The sequence below is a fragment of the Gopherus evgoodei genome, chromosome 3 (genome assembly GCF_007399415.2).
Source record: "Gopherus evgoodei ecotype Sinaloan lineage chromosome 3, rGopEvg1_v1.p, whole genome shotgun sequence".
NCBI classification, from domain to species: domain Eukaryota; kingdom Metazoa; phylum Chordata; order Testudines; family Testudinidae; genus Gopherus; species Gopherus evgoodei.
Genome location: NC_044324.1, coordinates 189016464 through 189035381, shown reverse-complemented (window position 1 = coordinate 189035381; position 18918 = coordinate 189016464). Strand labels below are relative to the sequence as shown.

The window sequence follows — 18918 nt, the reverse complement described above, 5'->3', positions numbered from 1 at the left end:
CACGTTAAGCTCAATCCCCTCCTTCCTTCCTTCCCCTTTGCACTGGGAGTGACAGGAACAATTTGTTGGCAGCTGTAAAGGAGTGGCCACCAAACAGCATGGCTTGATGGCTTCAGGGCAGCCCTGCATGCAACCGTTTCCCTCAGTTTCCCTTCTTGGATCCCCAAATAAAGTCCACACAGGATTTTTCCAGTCCAGTCACAACAGCCCTCCTTAAGGTCTGATTTATTAACTTAAAATTCACAACTAAACACAAAAGTCTTCCCTCCAGACTTCCACTGGGTACAGCCCATACTCCCCTGGTCTGGTCAGAGTCTCTCCTGCCTCAGCACTCTAGTCCTAGCCCTTTTTCAATTCACCTCAAACAAGTACTGGACTGTAGTCTATCATGAAAGTGCAACTTCAAATGTAGATTTTTTTTTTTGTTACATGACTTCACTCAAAAACAAAACAATGTAAAACTTCAGAGCCTGCAATTCTACTCAGGCCTACTTCTTGTTCAGCCAATCTTGTACACCTCATGCATCTGTGCCCCTCGAATATATGGATGTGGAAGTACACGTGTACTGGCAGTGTACCAGTCCCCAGGATCCAGGGAGGGGATGAGGGAAGCCAGGGAGACCATGCAGAACTTGAGCTTCACCATGTACTGGTTTAAGCCTCACAGGTCCAAGATGGGCCTGAGCCCCACTTTGGCCTTTGGGATAAGGAAATAGCAGGAATAGCATCCTTTGCCTTTGAACTCCACGGGTACTGCTTCCACCCTCCTAGGCCAAGGAGCGGCCCCACCTCCTGCTCGAGTAGAGCCTCGTGCAAGGGGTCCCCCAGGAAGGATGGGGGTAAGGGGTGGTTGGGCAGGGAGGAAGTAAACCGGAGGGTGTAGGCCTGGGAGATGGTGTTGAGGATCCATCAGTCAGATGTCAGCCGCGACCACTCCAGGAGGAAAGCACACAACCGATTGGAGAATGGAAGCTTTACTGGGGGTGGATCCCTGATGAGAACTCGCAGGGCACCCCCGGGCGTCCCATCAAAACCGCCTTTTCCCCGCTTGCTTGCCCTTGGAGGACTCAGGCTGGAGGGCAGGTCAAGACTGCCTCTGTAGGCTCCTCTTATAGTCCCATGACTTATGAACGGTCTCATATTTTGGGTGAGTGGCCTGAGCAGGAGTCTGCTGCGGCTTGAACTTAGGTTTAGCCAGAGCCGGAACACAGAGACCCAACGTCTGGAGAATTGTGTGGGAGTCTTTCAGGCCATGCAACTTTGTATCCATATGTTCCGCAAACAGAGCTTTGCTATCAAATGGGAGGTCTTGCAGGGAGGTCTGTGCCTCACTGGACAGTCCAGAGAGCAGGAGCCACGAAGCCCTTCTCATGGACACCACTGAGGCGATGGACTGTTTGGCTGTGTCCATTGCAACTGAAGCTGCCTGCTAGGTTGCCCGCCCTGGCAGCTGCTGTGCCTTTCTCCACCAGCACTTTGAACTCCTTCCTGTTGCGTTCCTGGAGGAAGTCCTCGAACTTGGGCAGGGAGCCCCACAGGTTGAACTCATAATGGCCCAGGAGAGCCTGGTGTTTCGCCACCCATAACTGGAAGCTCGAGGACGAATACATTTTTCTTCCAAAAGAGTCCAGCCTCCACAAATCTTTATTTTTTGGGGTAGGGGCTGGTTGGCCCTGCCGCTCCCTGTGGATGACTGACTTGACCACCAGGGAGTTAAGAGCAGGGTGGGTGTATAAGTATTCATGCCCCTTGGCGGGTACAAAACACTTGTGTTCTGCTCTCTCAGAGATGGGGGCCAATGAGGTCAGGGTTTGCCACAGGGCATTTGAAATTTTTGCCACCCCTTCATGGAGAGGCAAGGCCACCCTGCCTGGTGTCTCAGAGGACAGCACATTAAACAGGGAGTCCAAGGGCTCCTCCATATCCTCTGTTTGGAGGTGGAGGCTTGATGCCACCATTTTTAAGAATACTTGGTGGGCCCTAAAGTCCTCCTGTGGAACAGAGGTGGGGCCGTAATCACCTCATCCGGGGAGGGCGAGGAGCACGGCACAGTATTCTGGTTGTCCACCGGCACCGGAGGGTCCATCATTTGGTCGGTCTCCAAGCACGGTGCCGAGGATGTACGTCTCACTGACTCCTTCCTCAGAGGTCTGGAGAAGGAGGCCGAAGGTCCTTCTGAGGTTCTGGCCACCAACTGAGCCCCCACCGGGGGCTGTGGTGAAGGCCATGGTGCCCACTGATACCACTGGGTCAGCCACGGGGCCTGGTGCCACTGCACCTGCTGTGGCACCGGCAGGGCTGGTTGTTTGGCCTGGCCCATTGATGGACAACTACAAAGGGAGGCCAGGCTAACATACAACCTGCCACTGTCCTCGGTGCCCGGTGCCATACACTGAACGAACAAGCAGTTTTGGGGATGAGCTACAGCAAAGCTGGAGCAGAGCAGCACCTTCCGAAGCACCTTCACTGGCGGCAAGAAGGAACTGAAGGTGGGGGGAGCATGCAGCACCATGGAGGCACCACTCCCCTATGGTACTGCTAGGCAAGAAACTTCCAGCACCGGTGCACGTGGGAAGCACACACATCTATTGTGGAATACACATGAGTAATCACTCAAAGAAGAATCAACCTTCTGCTGGTGGCATCTAACTCAGATAATGAAAATGAACATGCACTGATCCGCACTGCTTTGGATTGTTATCAAGCAGAACCCGTCATCAGCATGGACGCATGTCCTCTGGAATGGTGTGTGAAGCATGAAGGGACATATGAATCTTTAGCACATCTGGCATGTAAATATATTGCGACATCAGCTACAACAGTGCCATGAGAATGCCTGTTCTCTTTCAGGTGACATTGTAAACAAGAAGTGGGTAGCATTATCTCCTGCAAATGTAAACAAACTTGTTTGTCTGAGCAATTGACTTAACAAGAAGTAGGACAGAGTGGACCTGCAGGCTCTAAACTTTTACAGTTTTATTTTTGAATGCAGTTTTCTTGTACATAATTCTACATTTGTAGGTTCAACATTCATGATAAAGAGATTGCACTACAGTACTTGTATGAGGTGAATTGAAAAATACTATTTCTTTTTTTACAGTGCAAATACTTATAATAAAAAATAAATATAAAGTGAGCACTGTACCAATTTGTATTCTGTGTTGTAATTGAAATCAATATTATTTGAAAATGTAGAAAACATCCCAAAATATTTAAATATATGATACTCTATTATTGTTTAAGACTGCGATTAATCGCAATTAATTTTTTTAATTGACAGCCCTACTTACAACTTAAGTAAACTAACCTACAAAAGACACCTATTGTTTAAGATATTTCTCATCCCTCACCCCTTTAAAGTGAACTGTCATTGTGATTGTTCAGCTTTCTTATCTTCTGTTTTACAGTGCCTCGCTGACTTGTTCAAATGGTGCTGAAGTGTACTGGAGAAATACTGCACTCTACGGCCATTGTTCCCTAAGATCCTCATGGAAACGAGACATAGAGCTCACAAGGTTATACTATTAAAATCTGGCTTATAAGGATAAACATAAATGTTAGTGTTTGCCTTAATGATGGTGTTTGCCAGTGGTGCCTCAATCCAAATCCAGTGGCCTCAGCTGGGAATAGCAAGAATTCATTAAGTATCCTTTCACAGACTTTACAGTCACCCAGTTTGATCTCCTGCACAAAACCGACCTAGAATTTCACCCAAGAATTCTTGCATGAGCTCAATATTTTTTGGTTAAACCAGAGCATATAATAATAAGGGCTGTGAAGTGCAGAGAAATATAAATGTAGCAGTCAGTGGAAGTGGTTAGACTGAACTGCTGGTCTCCTAACTGCTAGCTCAGTGCATGCTCCCCTACACTGAAGATTACATTAAACTGCCTATGACTGGCTTTAAGAGGCAAATGGTCCATGGTCTTTCATCTATGGGTTCACAGGCAAAATCAGTGTTGTGGTCTCAGCTGCAAGTCATGAAGTTATGGTACAATTTTTCGTAACTGGTATGTCTGTTTGAATGGCACAGCATAAACAAGAGTGCTGCTGGTCTGGGCTGAGCGAAAGGGGCTTTCATTATAAACTTTGTGGGTAAGTCTGTGCAGTGCCTGACTTACTCTGCTTGTACTACCAGTCCCAGATATGCCTAAATAACACCAAATACTAGATTGTGGGGGGAAAATAAGCTCTGAGAGTGTGTTTAGCACTATGAAGGACATGGAAGTCACACTCCCTACACTGAGGACCTTCCATAATCTCATTATATGGACATCACAAAGCATATCCAGGTTCAGTCATACAGCATGGCTTTTTTAAAAAACAGCAATACAGCTTTATATGGAACTATTTATATTAATTGAGAATGCGAGCTTTGTTTTTACCACAAGCAGCAGAATCAGATAACGCAACAGCACTGAGATACAAAACTCTATTACACAGATAATTTAAACAAGACTGGAAACTGCTGTTGAACCAATTGCAAAGGCATGAACTTCGAGCTGAATTTCTTTTTTTCAAATGAGAAAAACTTTGCCTTTGAACTCTGGAGGAAATGAGGCTAATACTGTCTCTTAAAAAAGAACATCACTAACTAGCCTTGTAACATTCTCAAAATCTGACAAACAAGCCAGAGCACTAGCTAGAGAGTTACGCTTTTAGAAATAGACAGTTATGTTTAGCTCCAAACAGGAACTTCCAAATACACCGCTACTTCGATATAACACCACTCGATATAACACAAATTTGGCTATAATGCAGGTAAAGCAGTGCTCCAGGAGGGCAGGGCTGCGCACTCTGGTGGATCAAAGCAAGTTCGATATAACACAGTTTCACCTATAACGCGGTAAGATATTTTTGGCTCCCAAGGACAGCGTTATATCGAGGTAGAGATGTATGTGGCTAAACAGAGGCCTGAAGACATATCAGGTATTTTGAAACCTTACTCCCTTCAAACATGTTCCAAGCATGCCCTGAAATACTGCCCATATAAGAATCATTTCCCACCTTGGAGAACATCCACTAATTTCACATCACAATGTCTTTGGTAGAGCTATCACTTTACAGGAAGTGTGTATTACTTCATTTGAATGTCTGAGGGTAGGGTAGGTATTTTGATTGGTGGTTAATCAAGGGCAAAAAGTACTTTTTTTTTTTCACTTTTGCTAGCTCACCCCACCACTTTGGAGATATAAATGAAATAATTAGAACCAAATGCCTTTTTCTTTCCAGTGAGTCAGTGCAATGTTTCAAACGATGATGGATCTTCTCCCTGAAAGATGACTACATTCTGGTGCATGTTAAATACTAACAAACATTTTAGCATTCCTCAAGGGCTTATCACACCATGTATGAATCATGATCTTTTTATAATATATTATTTAAGGCAATAATAGTGACTTGCTTTTGAAAAAAAGGCCCATGTCACTGTGTGATGTATTAATAGGAGTGTCATATTTCAGACTGATAATGTAATTGTTCTGCTTTACTCAGCACTGGCAAGGCCTGTTGGAGTACTGTGTCCATCTTAAGAAATATGTAAACTTATGGGTCCAGAGTAGCAAAAATGAAAACATGATCTATTAGGAAAGGGTGAAAGAATTGGGCATATTTCGTTTAGAGGAGAGGGCTGCATGATAACAATCTTCAAATATGTAAAAGCTAGTTATAAAAAGGATGGTGACCAATTGTTCTCCATGCCTAGTCAGGGCAGGACAAGAAGCTGGCTCAGTTTGCTAGAAAGGAGATATCCCAGTCATTGGAGGTTTTGGGGAACAGATTATACCAGGGGAGAGCAAACTACAGCCCGTGGGCTGGATCTGGCCTATCAGGGCTTTCAATCCTGCCCACAGAATTGCCAGCCCTCTGGTGCAGAGGGGCTAAGGCAGGTTCCCTGTCTGCCCTGGCCCCACGCTGATCCCGGAAGCAGCCGGCACCACATCCCTGCGGCCCCTGGGGGGTATGAGGGGGAGGCAGAGGGCTTTGTGCACTACCTTCGCCTGCAGGCACTGCTCCACGCAGCTGCCATTGGCCGGGATCAGGAAACCACGGCCAATGGGAGCTTCAGGGGTGGTACCTGCAGGTCAGGGCAGCACGCAGCAGGGCTGCCTTCCCCATCTTGTCCCCCCAGGAGCCACTGTCGGATATGCTGGTCACTTCTGGGAGCAGCGCGGGGCCAGGGCAGGCAGGGAGTCTGCCTTAGCCCTTCTGCATGCTGCTGCCAGACCAGAACTGCTTGAGGTAAGTGGTGCTCGGCTGGAGCCCACACCCAGACCTCCTCCTGCATCCTGAACCCCAACCCTGTGCCCTGAGCCCCTTAACCCCCAGCCCTAAGCCCCCTGCTGTACCCCTCCTGCACCCCAACCCCCTGCCCCAAGCGCCCTCTCGCACTGTGCACCCCCTCCTGCACCCCTACCCCCTGTCCTGAGCCCCCGTTGCACCCCACACTCCTCCTGCAACCTCCTGCCCTGAGCCCCCTCCTGCACTCTGCAGCTCTCACCCCCTCCCACACCACACACTCCTTCCCACACTCCAACCTCCTGCCCCAGCCCTGCATTCATGGCCCTGCATACAATTTCCCCACTCAGATGTGGCACTTGGGCCAAAAAGTATGCCCACCCCTGGATTAGACAAACACCTGTAAGGAATGGTCTAGGCATACTTGGTCCTGTCTCACTCAGGGGATGGTTGGTTGGGGGTGGACTAGATGACCTCTTGAGGTCTCTTGCAGCCTTACATTTCTAAAAGTCAATGATTATGATGATAATATGGATTATAGATCTTCAATTGTTTTTTTAAAGTAACCGAGATGTGCATTTTATACGTTGTTAAGGTTCTTGGTGACCTTCAGGTGAGAAATTAATAGTTACTAGGAATAAAACAATGTCCAGGTCAAAAAAATTGTACTAAAATAAAGCAGCAGGAAGGGATATGTTCTTAGTGGATTTTCCTTGCTTTCATCTCAGAACCCACATTTTTTCTTCTCATTTGTCTCTTCTGAAACTAGCCCTAGTACAAATACACCACCAATTATTTTAATACCACAGCATGTCTTACTACAGTGTGCTAGAGCTACGGCAGTATAGGCTACTGAGTCAGAAGTTGAGACTATCTCAGCATTGCTCACTCATCAGCATTTAGAATGAGTGTGTACACAGTGATTCAGTGCAGTTCAGAGCCAAAGCACAAGGCTCTACATATGAGAGAGAAGGAGGAGGGGGAAGGTTACTATACAAATCAATATAAGAAAGGTGTTGTGTAATGTTATCATTTTAGATTTTCTTCACACTGCAGGTAATTTGTCTCAAAAGTGTCCTTTTTGTTTGGTTCACTGAAATCAGTAAATTAACTGCTAATTACTCAGGGTGCAAATTCCAGCTACCAGTGCTGGGAAATGAACATTAGCCTATTTAGAAGAACTAATCCTCAAAATCCTTCATTTGTTAAGACACTAAATTTCTCCTTCCCACCCCCAAAAAGTGGCAATTTATGAAATTCTGATGCATTCAGAGAGGGGTTACCTAAACCCTGCTGATGTGTTGTTTGGGAAACAAATAAAGGGAGATGGAAGAGTCCTTACATAGGCAACAAAGGTAAGATATGTATTTAGGGCGTAAGCACTTAGAATAATTTAAACCCCAGAAAAAGAGGGTTTGGAAAGGGTCCAAATTGGATCTGGTGAACTGATTTTACTTTTGCAAGACTTACAACCTGATTGTCAGTGTTATGGATCAGCCAGACATCCAACTGCAGCTAGAGATGACCAACCCCACGACTGGTCAACATTTTTCTGTCAAAAAACTTTTTACAGAAAAGTGTCTGCTTTCCATGGAAAATGTTGATTTTTCATCAAAAAATGAAACGTTTCTTTCCACTTTTTGATGAGAAGTTGAAATTGTCCATAGAAAGTAGACACTTTTCTGTGGAAATGTTCATTAAGTCAAAACCCATTTTTCTATCAAAAAACAGTTTTTTGACAGAAAAATGCTGACCAGTCCTAGGGTTGGTCATCTCTAGCTCTCACTGACTCCATTTTCCAAGCAGCTCTAATGCAGCATCTTTAAAAATGAGTCCATCAATTATTTAAATTCCATGTCCTCAGCTAGACTCGTCCTCAGCTATACTTTTTTCACATAAAAAAATCTAGTGTCCCCCCCCTTCACTCCCCTAAAATAAATCGGATTTAAAATTTGAGAGGAGTAGGAATATCAGAAACTCTAATATATATCTATGGCCCACAACAGACTTAGAGATCTAAATAAGGTTTAAAAGACTCATATCCCAAAACCTACAGCTTTGCTGCTTGCTACAGGCAGGCAAGATTTATCGCAAGTGGTGACAGGCTGCCAAAAATAATTTTAAAAGAGAGGAAGGGTGAAACGACAAGATAAAGGACTTAATAAACATATGGATAACAGGGTGAAAATTTCTCAAGTGGTTCCTCATTTCTAATAATAAATATTTATTCTTAAATGCATTCTTCACAGCACAACAAAATTGTCCATAAATTGGTTTGATTTGCTTTTGTTTTAAACTGGAAGGGTAGTGATTTAGTTTAGTTTTTGTTCAGATGGGAACTTTGAGCAGTAACAAGCAAATCCAAATTGTCTGCAAAGAGCCACTTCCTGTTAGGGATTGAGACTTCACCCTAACAGTTAAGAAGAAAGGCCGTTGCAAACTACTATCCTGATTCTATCAGACTGGAGACAACTAGGACAAACAAACTCAGGAAGTGGCAGGGAGTTCGAAAGCGAGAGGAAATCTATGGCACAGAGAGGAAAGTGAAGAGATTGCGCTGATCTGCAAAAAGTTCACCCCTAGGTCAGAATGTGCCAAGCTTTTCAAAAAGCTTTATTTGTACTATAATACAAAACTGGCACACACAGCTGGCGATTGCTGCAGAGGCTATTCAAATGTTAACATTCTGAATGATAAACTGCCAAAAAAAGTTCTATGTAAGCAAATAGGAACAAACAACTAATCTAAATTTGGTTGCTAAGAGACAGAGGTTTTCAGCCAAATTCACCCTCAAGTCTCAAGAATACTTTATTCTTAATCAAGAAAGTACCTGTAGATGACGCCATGCTGATGAAGAAACATGAGTGCTGATGTGACCTCTGCAGCATAGAAGCGGGATCGAGGCTCGTCAAATTTGCGTGAGCGCTGAATTTGAAACATTAGATCTCCACCATTTACATATTCCATGACGAAAAAGAGGCGGTCCTGAAATTAATTAAAACAGTGCTATTTAGCTAATTTCTTCAGCCACACAAAGGGCTGCTTTAAACGACACATTAGGCGACAGAAGGATTTGCGTCAAGAAACTGAAGAACTAAAGCTACAATTCTGAACTGGGGAAAGCTGACAACCAAAAAACAAAAAACCCAGAGGAAACCGATTCAAGAAAGAGCGAACGAAAGAGAAAAGGAAGAGAATTAAAATATGATTAAAAAGTAATAAGGATTATTAAAATAGTACAATCAGCTTTGTATTTTTAAAGAAATGTTTACATGCTGTTTAAAAAACCCATTTAATATAAATATTACAAGCCAATGATGATTCTGTCAGTTTCTGAAGGGCAGGACAATTTTGCAGGTTGCCTGCCCTCCTGGCTCCTTATCCCTACATATTATCAACCACTCTGTGTATAAAATGCCTTTTCTTCCAAATTATAACTTCAGAATACATATTAATAATTATTTATATGGAAACTACTATTGTCAGTAGAAAACAGTCAAAAATCACAAGTCAGGCTTTCTCAAAAATCATAAGATTGGCGTAAATATAATCAGATTTTTAAAAATAATCTATTTGGGGTTCTTTTTAATTGTTTTCTGGTTTTTGAATCTTCAGGGTTCTTTTTTTTTCAGACTTTTCTCCATAGCAATGAGGGGTAGAAACCCTCTTCATTTTTCAGTGGCAGCTGCCATTTTCACACAATGATGTGACTTTGAGAGCTGGGGCTTTCAGAAAAACACCAAATATTGTAAGAGTCACAATAAAAAATAGCAGCAATTGGCAATGCTGAGAAAAAAAATGTGAATGAGGCATTTTAAAGGTCCCCAACCCAAAGAACTTATAACATAAACAGACAATGCAGAACAAGCATAGGCAAAGAACATGGTATATACATTTTTATCATCTCTGTCCCATTTTCTCTAAAGGTTTCTTGCCCATCCTTAGAATTTTACCTAACTATATCATTAGCCCTACCCCTCCTTGAGCTTTGCCTTTTGCGAAATTCAGTAAAGCATTTAAACATCACTGACTTAAATTAAGCATGTGCTTAAGTGCTGTCCTGAATGTGGATGCCTTCCTGAAGGGGGCTTGAAACATTTGCTTAGCCCAGTAAAGATCACAGGTGGAGGCTGTAGAGGAAGAAAATGCAAGCACTCCAACTGTACACATCAGAACATTGGAATTGCCACAATGGATCATTTCCAAGGTCCATCCAATACAGCATCCTGTCTCTGAGGACATGTCTTAATTACAGCTGCTACAGTGGCACTGTAGTGTAGAGACGTCGTAGATCAACTGAAGGGGTTTTCCATTGCTGTAGTTAATCCACCTCTCTGACAGGCAGTAGCTAGGTCTATGGAAGAATTCTTCCATCCGCCTAGCCATGACTATATTGGGGGTTACATGGACCTAACTATGTCACACAGGGCATAACATTTTTCACAACCCTGAGCGATGCAGGTAGACAATCTAACTGTTAAGCATAGACCAGACCTGACAGTGACTGGTACCAGACAGCCACCATCATAGTCCTTTCCTGAAAGGAAAAACTGAGGAAACAATAGCATTACTGCTGCTAGAAGTAACAGACACTCCAAAGGAAATGGTATAGGCTATAGTGTTTCCACCTTCCAGACTGACTCAATATTGCCAATCCTAAGTGTTCAAAAATCATGAGACAGTCTCCAAAAATCATTAGATTTAAACCCTCATGATATTTGTGCTCAACAAAATAATAAATGTGAGGTTCTTTTTTATTTTGATCCTCACGTCACATTTTTCAACTTTTTTCTGCAACCATGAAGAATAGAACCTGCTTTAAAATGACAAAAAAATAAGGAAGAAAAGAAAAAAGATGAGATTCTCACATAATCCCAGAAATTGGAGCATTAAAAAAGCAACAAATATTGTAAGACTCACGATAAAAATCACAAGACTTAGCAACACTGCCGTCTGAGGGATTGCAGAGATGTGGGGCAAGAATACACTATACCTCCAGAGAGGAGATGCAAGCACCTGTTTTCAGCACATTCCCAATTTTTATTCCAAGAGTAGTGCATGCCTGTATGCTCTGCAGGCAGAATGATGCCAAAGATTGGCATGGGAGAGGCACAAAACCAATTTCCAGTATTATTGTGCCTTACACCTTCCCATTTGGAGAGGACATGGGAAAACATTACAAATATGATTGGGATGAGAGGTCACACTCTATGTCATTCAGTTGGCTAAAGTAATTCCTCCCAAGGTGATCACCTTTTCACTACAGCATTTTATGTTCTGCAAAGTTGGTAGAACCTGGGCATGACTGAGCAGCAAGATGATCAGCCAGCAGGAGAATGGGGTCAGCATTTGCTACCTAACTATGACATGCTGGCTGATTCCCCAAAATGCAACCCACTGGATGTGTCTACACCTAAAAAACAAAAGGACTCAGACATCAAATGCACAAAATGCTGTCGGTTGTCCTTGTTATGTTATAAAGAATCCCACAGGAACAGCCTTTCTGTGTCATGAGACTGCTGAGTCACCTATTCCACACTACTCAGTCCTGTGAGTGAAGGAACTCTGGAGTAATTTCCTTGTGGGATGAAGATAAGGAAAGCAGTTGAAGGCACATAATTACAGTGGTTACGGTTTCTTTCTTCAGTGGGGAGATACTGCTGGAGACACTATCTCCCAAGAGTGGAGACTGTATATTTACCTCCTAAACTGCTGATACTGCCCCCTTGACCTTGATTTTATTTCAATTTTTATTTAATGACCTTTGGATACTCTTCTCTTATATGAACAGAAGTACCCACTAGAAGTTTTGTAATCCCAGTCTATTTTCAAAAATGCTCAACTTTCTTGACTCTGATTTGAGCAGAGAGGATGCCCAAGAAATCTTATGCAGAAATTCAGCAGAACCTTCCTTGCTACACAGGCCTATTAATATTTTCTGTATGTTACTTAATATGAGTTCCCAGTTCTTGGATGAGATCCTTAATCCTAGGTACTGTTCCCAAACTACTTTCAGTTCAGTGTTTGAATTTCTTTGTCTAATCAATAGGTTGTACAGATTCAAGTCCATGCATTTTGATCTACACAGAGACGAACTCTGTAATTCTAGTAGGGTGCACAGGGAAACACTTCAACGTCACTACCCTAATTCATTACTTCTGTAGGTACAGTCATAGTACTTCCATGTTTGGTCCAAATAGAGCCCATATTCTCTCAAATACCTATCTGTGGCAATTCCAAGCATCACATACTGTTGAGGTCAAAATGTGATTTCTGTGGTTTTGGTTTAGGATCCTTTACAGCAGGGGTCAGCAGCCTTTCAGAAGTGGTGTGCCGAGTTTTCATTTATTCACTCTGATTTAAGGTTTCGCGTGCCAGTCATACATTTTAACATTTTTAGAAGGTCTCTTTCTATAAGTCTATAATATATAACTAAACTATTGTTGTATGTAAAGTAAATAAGGTTTCAAAATGTTTAAGAAGCTTCATTTAAAATTAAATTAAAATGCAGAGCCCCCCTGGACCGGTGGCCAGGACCTGGGCAGTGTGAGAGCCACTGAAAATCAGCTTGTGTGCTGCCTTCGGCACATGTGCCATAGGTTGCCTACCCCTGCTTTACAGGGTTTTCCTCATTTGACCAATTTGGAATTTAATCTGGATTGTAGAGCCAGATGTCTTGTGCTCAGTTGAACACAGGGGATTCAGCAACAACTCTGGCCTCAGCAATGGCAAGCTACTAAGTCACACATCTCCCTTCATATTTTCAAATGGAAGGCATCCTCACCTGGATTCTTTTATACACACTCCAATGTACTTTTTTGTTTATGTGAAAGGGTATCAGACACCACGTGTATTGACCAATGTTATGCCCTACAAGTAGATTGCTCATCTCTCCACGCAAGTGTACAGACTGGATCTTGGATTTGCTGGTTTAACAGCACTGTGGGTAAATTTATCCTACAGGGATATCTGTTTGACATGGCATTAAGTGCCTATAAAACGCTGCTGTAGGTTACACTCTCCTACTACATACATTTACATTTCAAACAGCCTTCCTAGTTTTCCCAGCTGTGTATTACAGCCAGTTTTATTGGACAGCCAGAAGTGTCTTTGAAAATCATGTTTTCCTTATGTCAAGAATTCAGGTGAGGATTTTTTATTTTAGTATAATGTCAATTTGTATAATCAATTGTAATAAAACACAACGTGTCAATACTGCAGCACTGGTACAGAGAGCATCTTCCTGGAGAAAAGAGGACTCCAGTATTTTTACGACACCGTGCTTTTCTAAACCCATTCTTTAGCTTTTCGTTTCCTATGCTCTAGAGAAAGGACCAACTCAATCTGGAACAGGCATAAATAGAGACTAAAACGGGAGCACATGCGTTGGCGTCTATATCAAACTCTGTTTGAGAAATCTATTTACCTAGGTATTTTTCTGGTTCCCATCACTACAGTACCATCTGAGAAAAAAATGTATTGCTACATACTTTCATTAAACCTTTTGCACCCATAATTTGGGATCCTAATGCTAAGAACATATGTATTCTTTTGTTACCTCCTATTTTTATCCCATTACACACACACAAACACACACACACACACACACACACCCCAACACCCACTCACACAGGATGAGATTCTGGCCCTATTGAAGATAACGGCAAAATTCCGATGGACTTAAATACAACCAGGATTTCGCCCTCATCGTACACTTCCCTGTACAGAAACTGAGGCACACCTGAGAACATATCATTCATTAGATCAATCACAATGAGAAGGTTACAAAGTGGACAGAACACAGTATTGTACAGTATTGACAACCAAGTACCTAGAGTAGCTAACTATTAGATATGGTCTTATTAATCAATTTTGTTCCAAAACTGGTTTGGATTATCTTTAGGATTCCATATCCATAACATTTGAGAAGTATGTTTTGATGAACAAAAAAATGTGAAGCAGTCTGGGAACTCCTTCATTACATAAACTAAAATAAAAGAAAAGATCACAAACAAGCCATTATAGATTAATCCCCTCTTGGTATCTGTTAGGCAAAACCAAAAAAGCAAAGGACTATAAAATAAGCAAATATGTTTTCCGAAGTAAAGACTTTTTACAGGGTTTTTGTTTTTCTCTTAGTCTAACCTTCTCTCCCTTGAATTTGAAGAAGTTATGGTGGAATGAAAACACTTAAAATAATAAATGAAAACAATCTAAAACAGAGACGGTGGGTAAGAATGTTTCAGGGCAAAGAGGATGAGAGATAAACAGTCTGGCAGACAACAAGAAAAGCTTTCAACTTTAATCTGAATTTTCATGGTACTATAAACTTTCCTGTCTTTGGTTTCAACTATATCTCTTGTGATAACTTGCAAATCTGCCTGTCCTGACTTGTCCCAACCCCTCATCTTGGTCTACCTCACCAATATAGCCTCCTGGTTGTCTCACTGTCACTTTAAGCAAACATGGGCAAAACCAAACTCCTTAACTTCCCTCTCAATTATTCTCTTTCTTTGTCACCCTAAGCACCACAATCTTCCTCTCACCCACTAAAGCCTGTCAACTGAGGCTACATTTGATTCAGCCTCTCTTATCCCACTCATTTAAGCTGTGCCCAAATCCTGCCTCTTCACCCTCCTCAATATTTCTAAGATCCATCCTTTATTTTCTATCTCTACAGCAAAAGCTTGCATCCAAGCCCTCATTATCTCCTGCCTTGATTTCCTATAACTGCCTCCTCTCTACAGATATATAGACCCACATTAGTTTTTGACATTTTTGTTAGCATAGCAGTATACATGCTACTCTTGTTCTTTCTGCCCTCTCTGTCTGTCTCTCTTTAGACTAAGTTCTTTGAGGCATAGACCATGACTTCTTTTCTGTTGGGAAAACTACGGTCACCTCCAGAAAAATAAATAGCAATAATCTCTGAGGGCATAACTAGGCCATCCTAGGTCATCTTTGAAGAGGTGTGAGTGATGACCAAGAACCCCTCCTAGATATTCTTGCCTATTAGTTTTATGTTGATACATGGTTCTCTATAACCTATTAGTTGTTTACATGTGAAAAGATACCATTGTTGGGGAACGGACTTCCATGTAAATCCCAAACAAAAGTTGAGACTGGGAACTACAGCTTTTGATGTACTGTTTACAACTGAGAAATTATCACTGCCTACCACTTTTAGGAATTTATTATCATTATATCAGCCCTTAATTCACCCTACGCTTTGTTTGTTTTTCACTTAACATTTAATGAGATCACACTGTAATGAAAATGTATTCGTAGAGCACAAAGTACAATTATTACTGGCAAGCTCAAGAGTACAAACCTTTCCCCAAGTGAACCTTAGGAGCTGTGTGACCCCACATGCAGTTGAACACAGCCAAATTAACTGAAATATCACAAAGCAGAAATAAATCATCCAATGTGTTTTCCAGTTTCATATCCAAGACATGTATCCGTGCTATATGCCAAGCAAGCAATCTTTTCACTACAAGCCCTAGACTGTAGGATCTAGCCCTGCAACCGTTCAAAGCACAGAAATCAGGAAAGGCATCAAACATATACTTCTCAAATAGAATTCACAGTTGATAAGACTTATCAGCATTCTCCAAGTACCATTTGTTCCTTCTTTTATGTTTCTCATACAAATGGGTGTGCATAAATTCTTCCTGATTCTCACTAAATCCTTAAACTAAGTTCATGGTCTCAATAGACTTTTCTAACAAACAGTATCAGAAAGTTACATCTGAATCAGATTTTTCCAGACATTACTGAAAAATATTTCATAATCATGCTAGAAAAATTAGGAATGTGTGCTGATTGAGAGTAAATTTAACACACAAAAGTAGCTCACACATGACTTATATCTTCTGTTAAATGACAGAGTGTTTTGTGCTATAACAATACTAAGCTTGTTATCAATACAAAAGTCAAAATACACAAGAAGCCAGATAAATACATCATGTCTTTGGTATGCTGTGTAAGATGATATTTTATTCAAATCATGAGTGTATTAAACTCTTTCTCAACTAGCACAAAACTGTGATTACTTAACTCTATTTAAACAGGATGCTCAAACAGTTTGTTTAAAATTACCTAAAACTGCAGCAACTGTCCCACCCATTAGAACTTGAATAAACATTTCCTGCTTCTGATTGAAATTGCACAGATACACTGGACTTAGTACACAAAACTAAATAAGAGCCTTAAAGAACCAGAGATGGAAATGAACCAGAATGTTAGATTCAAACATCTCCCCCAGCCCCAATGTTGGAAAGGGTCATCTGCACAATGAGTAAGTGTATTGTGACAGACCCAGACCAGTGTGGTACAGGAGTCTGGTAGAGGGCAAATATACTGGTCACTGGATGAGTAGTTTTCTATTCCCTGAGTGACCAGAGCAGGGGCTGCACTAGAGCAATCAGGAACCTGCTAGACCCAATTAAGGTAGAAAGGCTGATTAGATCACCTGCAGCCAATCAAGGCAGGCTAATCAAGGCACCTGGGTTTAAAAAGGAGTTCACTCCAGTTGGCCAAGGGGGAGCCAGAGGAGAGGAAGTGTGTGTGAGGAGCTGGGAGCAAGAGGCACAATGAGCTGAAAGTGAGAGGGTGTGCTGCTGGAGGACTAAGGAGTACAAGCGTTATCAGACACCAGGAGGAAGGTCCTGTGGTGAGGATAAAGAAGGTTTTTGGAGGAGGCCATGGGGAAGTAGCCCAGGGAGGTATAGCTGTCATGCAGCTGTTACAAGAGGCACTATAGACAGCTGCAATCCCTGGGCTGGAACCTGGAGTAGAGGGTGGGCCCGGGTTACCCCCAAACCTCCCAACTCCTGATCAGACACAGGAGGAGTTGATCCAGACTGTGGGGAAGATCACTGAGGTGAGCAAATCTGCCAATAAGTGCAGGACCCACCAAGGTAGAGGAGGAACTTTGTCACAGTATGTAAGACCATATCCAAGAGATATGGAGAAATACAGAGAAACAAAACCTCAAATTCATTTTATTTCCTTTCAGATTTACTCAAACATAGTCCTTTAACAAGAGACTGTGACATGTAAAAAGGCAGTTATGTTTATACTGATTATTGTTTCCAATTTTTCAGTGTCTATTTTAAGGCCAATTATGGCTTTTTAAAATAAAAAAATTAAAGACAAGAATAATTTTTTCACAGTGTTTAAAAAAATTGCTTCTATGAATGACTAGAAGAATGACTTCCACTGTAGTCTTGTGTTCCTTGGGATGAACGCCCAGAAATGATGGCAGATGGTGAGAGCTCACAAACAATTTTAAACATTTCAAGAACTGTAAGTCTGGGGTATTTTCAATGTGCATTGTATAAAATCTATTCTCACTCTCAGTGTTTGAATCAGAGGTGTTATCAGTAGTTATAATGTACAAATGGAAATCTATACAAACAAGAGGTAACAAACATAACAAAAATATTTCTGCCAATCCAGCTGCTTTAATTTTCTTCAGGTTGGTTGGAACTACCATGTTTATGCACATAAATACTCAGTTTCACTCCTCTCTCCCTGGTGCTGTTTCTAATAGGCTTTCGCATTTTGCTTTCTAGAGGAAGAATGGTCTTGTGGTTACACAATGGCCTGAAAGTTGGGTGATCTGAGTCTGTGACTCTCAGAGAGTCACTTACTCTCTCTGTGCCACAGTTCCCCATCTGTAAAATGGGGATAATAATCCTTCCTCAATCATAGGGCTAATGCAAGGAGATATTGTTATACTTCTGAGGTGGTTAGACACTATCGAGATGGAGGACGTATAAGATCCTAAATAAAAATATTGCTCAATTGCATTTTTATCTAACATTGTACAAATGTTTTGAGGACTGGATGGCCCAGTTGGTAGCAAGATACTTTCCAAATATGAAACCAAAGCAGGTCAGCTGTAGCAGACATTTGAAGAAGATAAGAGTATTCTTCTTCACTTACTGTCCTAAACTGTTGTATGAGAACATAAGAACTGGATCAGACTAAAGGTCCATCTAGCCCAGTATCCTGTCTTTTGACAGTGGCCAATGCCAGGTGCCCCAAAGGGAATGAACAGAACAGGTAATCATCAAGTGATCCACTCTCTGTCACCCATTCTCAGCTTCTGGCAAACAGAGTCTAGGGACACCATCCCTGCCCATCCTGGCTAATAGCCATTGATGGACCTATCCTCCATGAACTTATCTAGTTCTTTTTTGAACCCTGTTATAGTCTTGGCCTTCAAAACATCCTCTGGCAAGGAGTTCCACAGATTGACTATGCATTGTGTGAAACAAATACTTCCTTTTGTTTGTTTTCAACCTGTTGCCTATTAATTTCATTTGGTGACCCCTAGTTCTTGTGTTATGACAAGGAGTAAATAACACTTCCTTATTTACTTTCTCCACACCAGTCAAGCTGAAAAGTCCCAGTCTTCTTAATCTGATATGGAAGCTGTTCCATATCCCTAATCATTTTTGTTGCTCTTTTCTGTACCTTTTCCAATTCCAATATATCTTTTTTGAGACGGGTTGTCATAACATATTCCCAGATTTGGACCTTAGCGTCCAAAATATGGGTGTTAGCATGAAAACCTCCAAGCTTAGTTACCAGCTTGGACCTGGTAAAGCTGCCACCACCCAAAAAATTAGACTGTTTGGGGGCACTCTGGTCCCCCCAAAAACCTTTCCT

At 42.0% G+C, this 18918-nt stretch overlaps 1 protein-coding gene across 2 annotated transcripts in view; it reads right to left on the bottom strand.

The window, feature by feature from the left end:
• Window positions 1-18918, bottom strand: part of PRKCE (protein kinase C epsilon) — a 495965-nt gene that overhangs the window by 81162 nt on the left and 395885 nt on the right. For both annotated transcript variants that reach the window (XM_030557687.1, XM_030557688.1), the window contains one exon: window positions 9068-9222. In XM_030557687.1, coding sequence (XP_030413547.1) covers window positions 9068-9222 — 155 coding nt within the window. The remainder of the gene's footprint in view (window positions 1-9067; window positions 9223-18918) is intronic.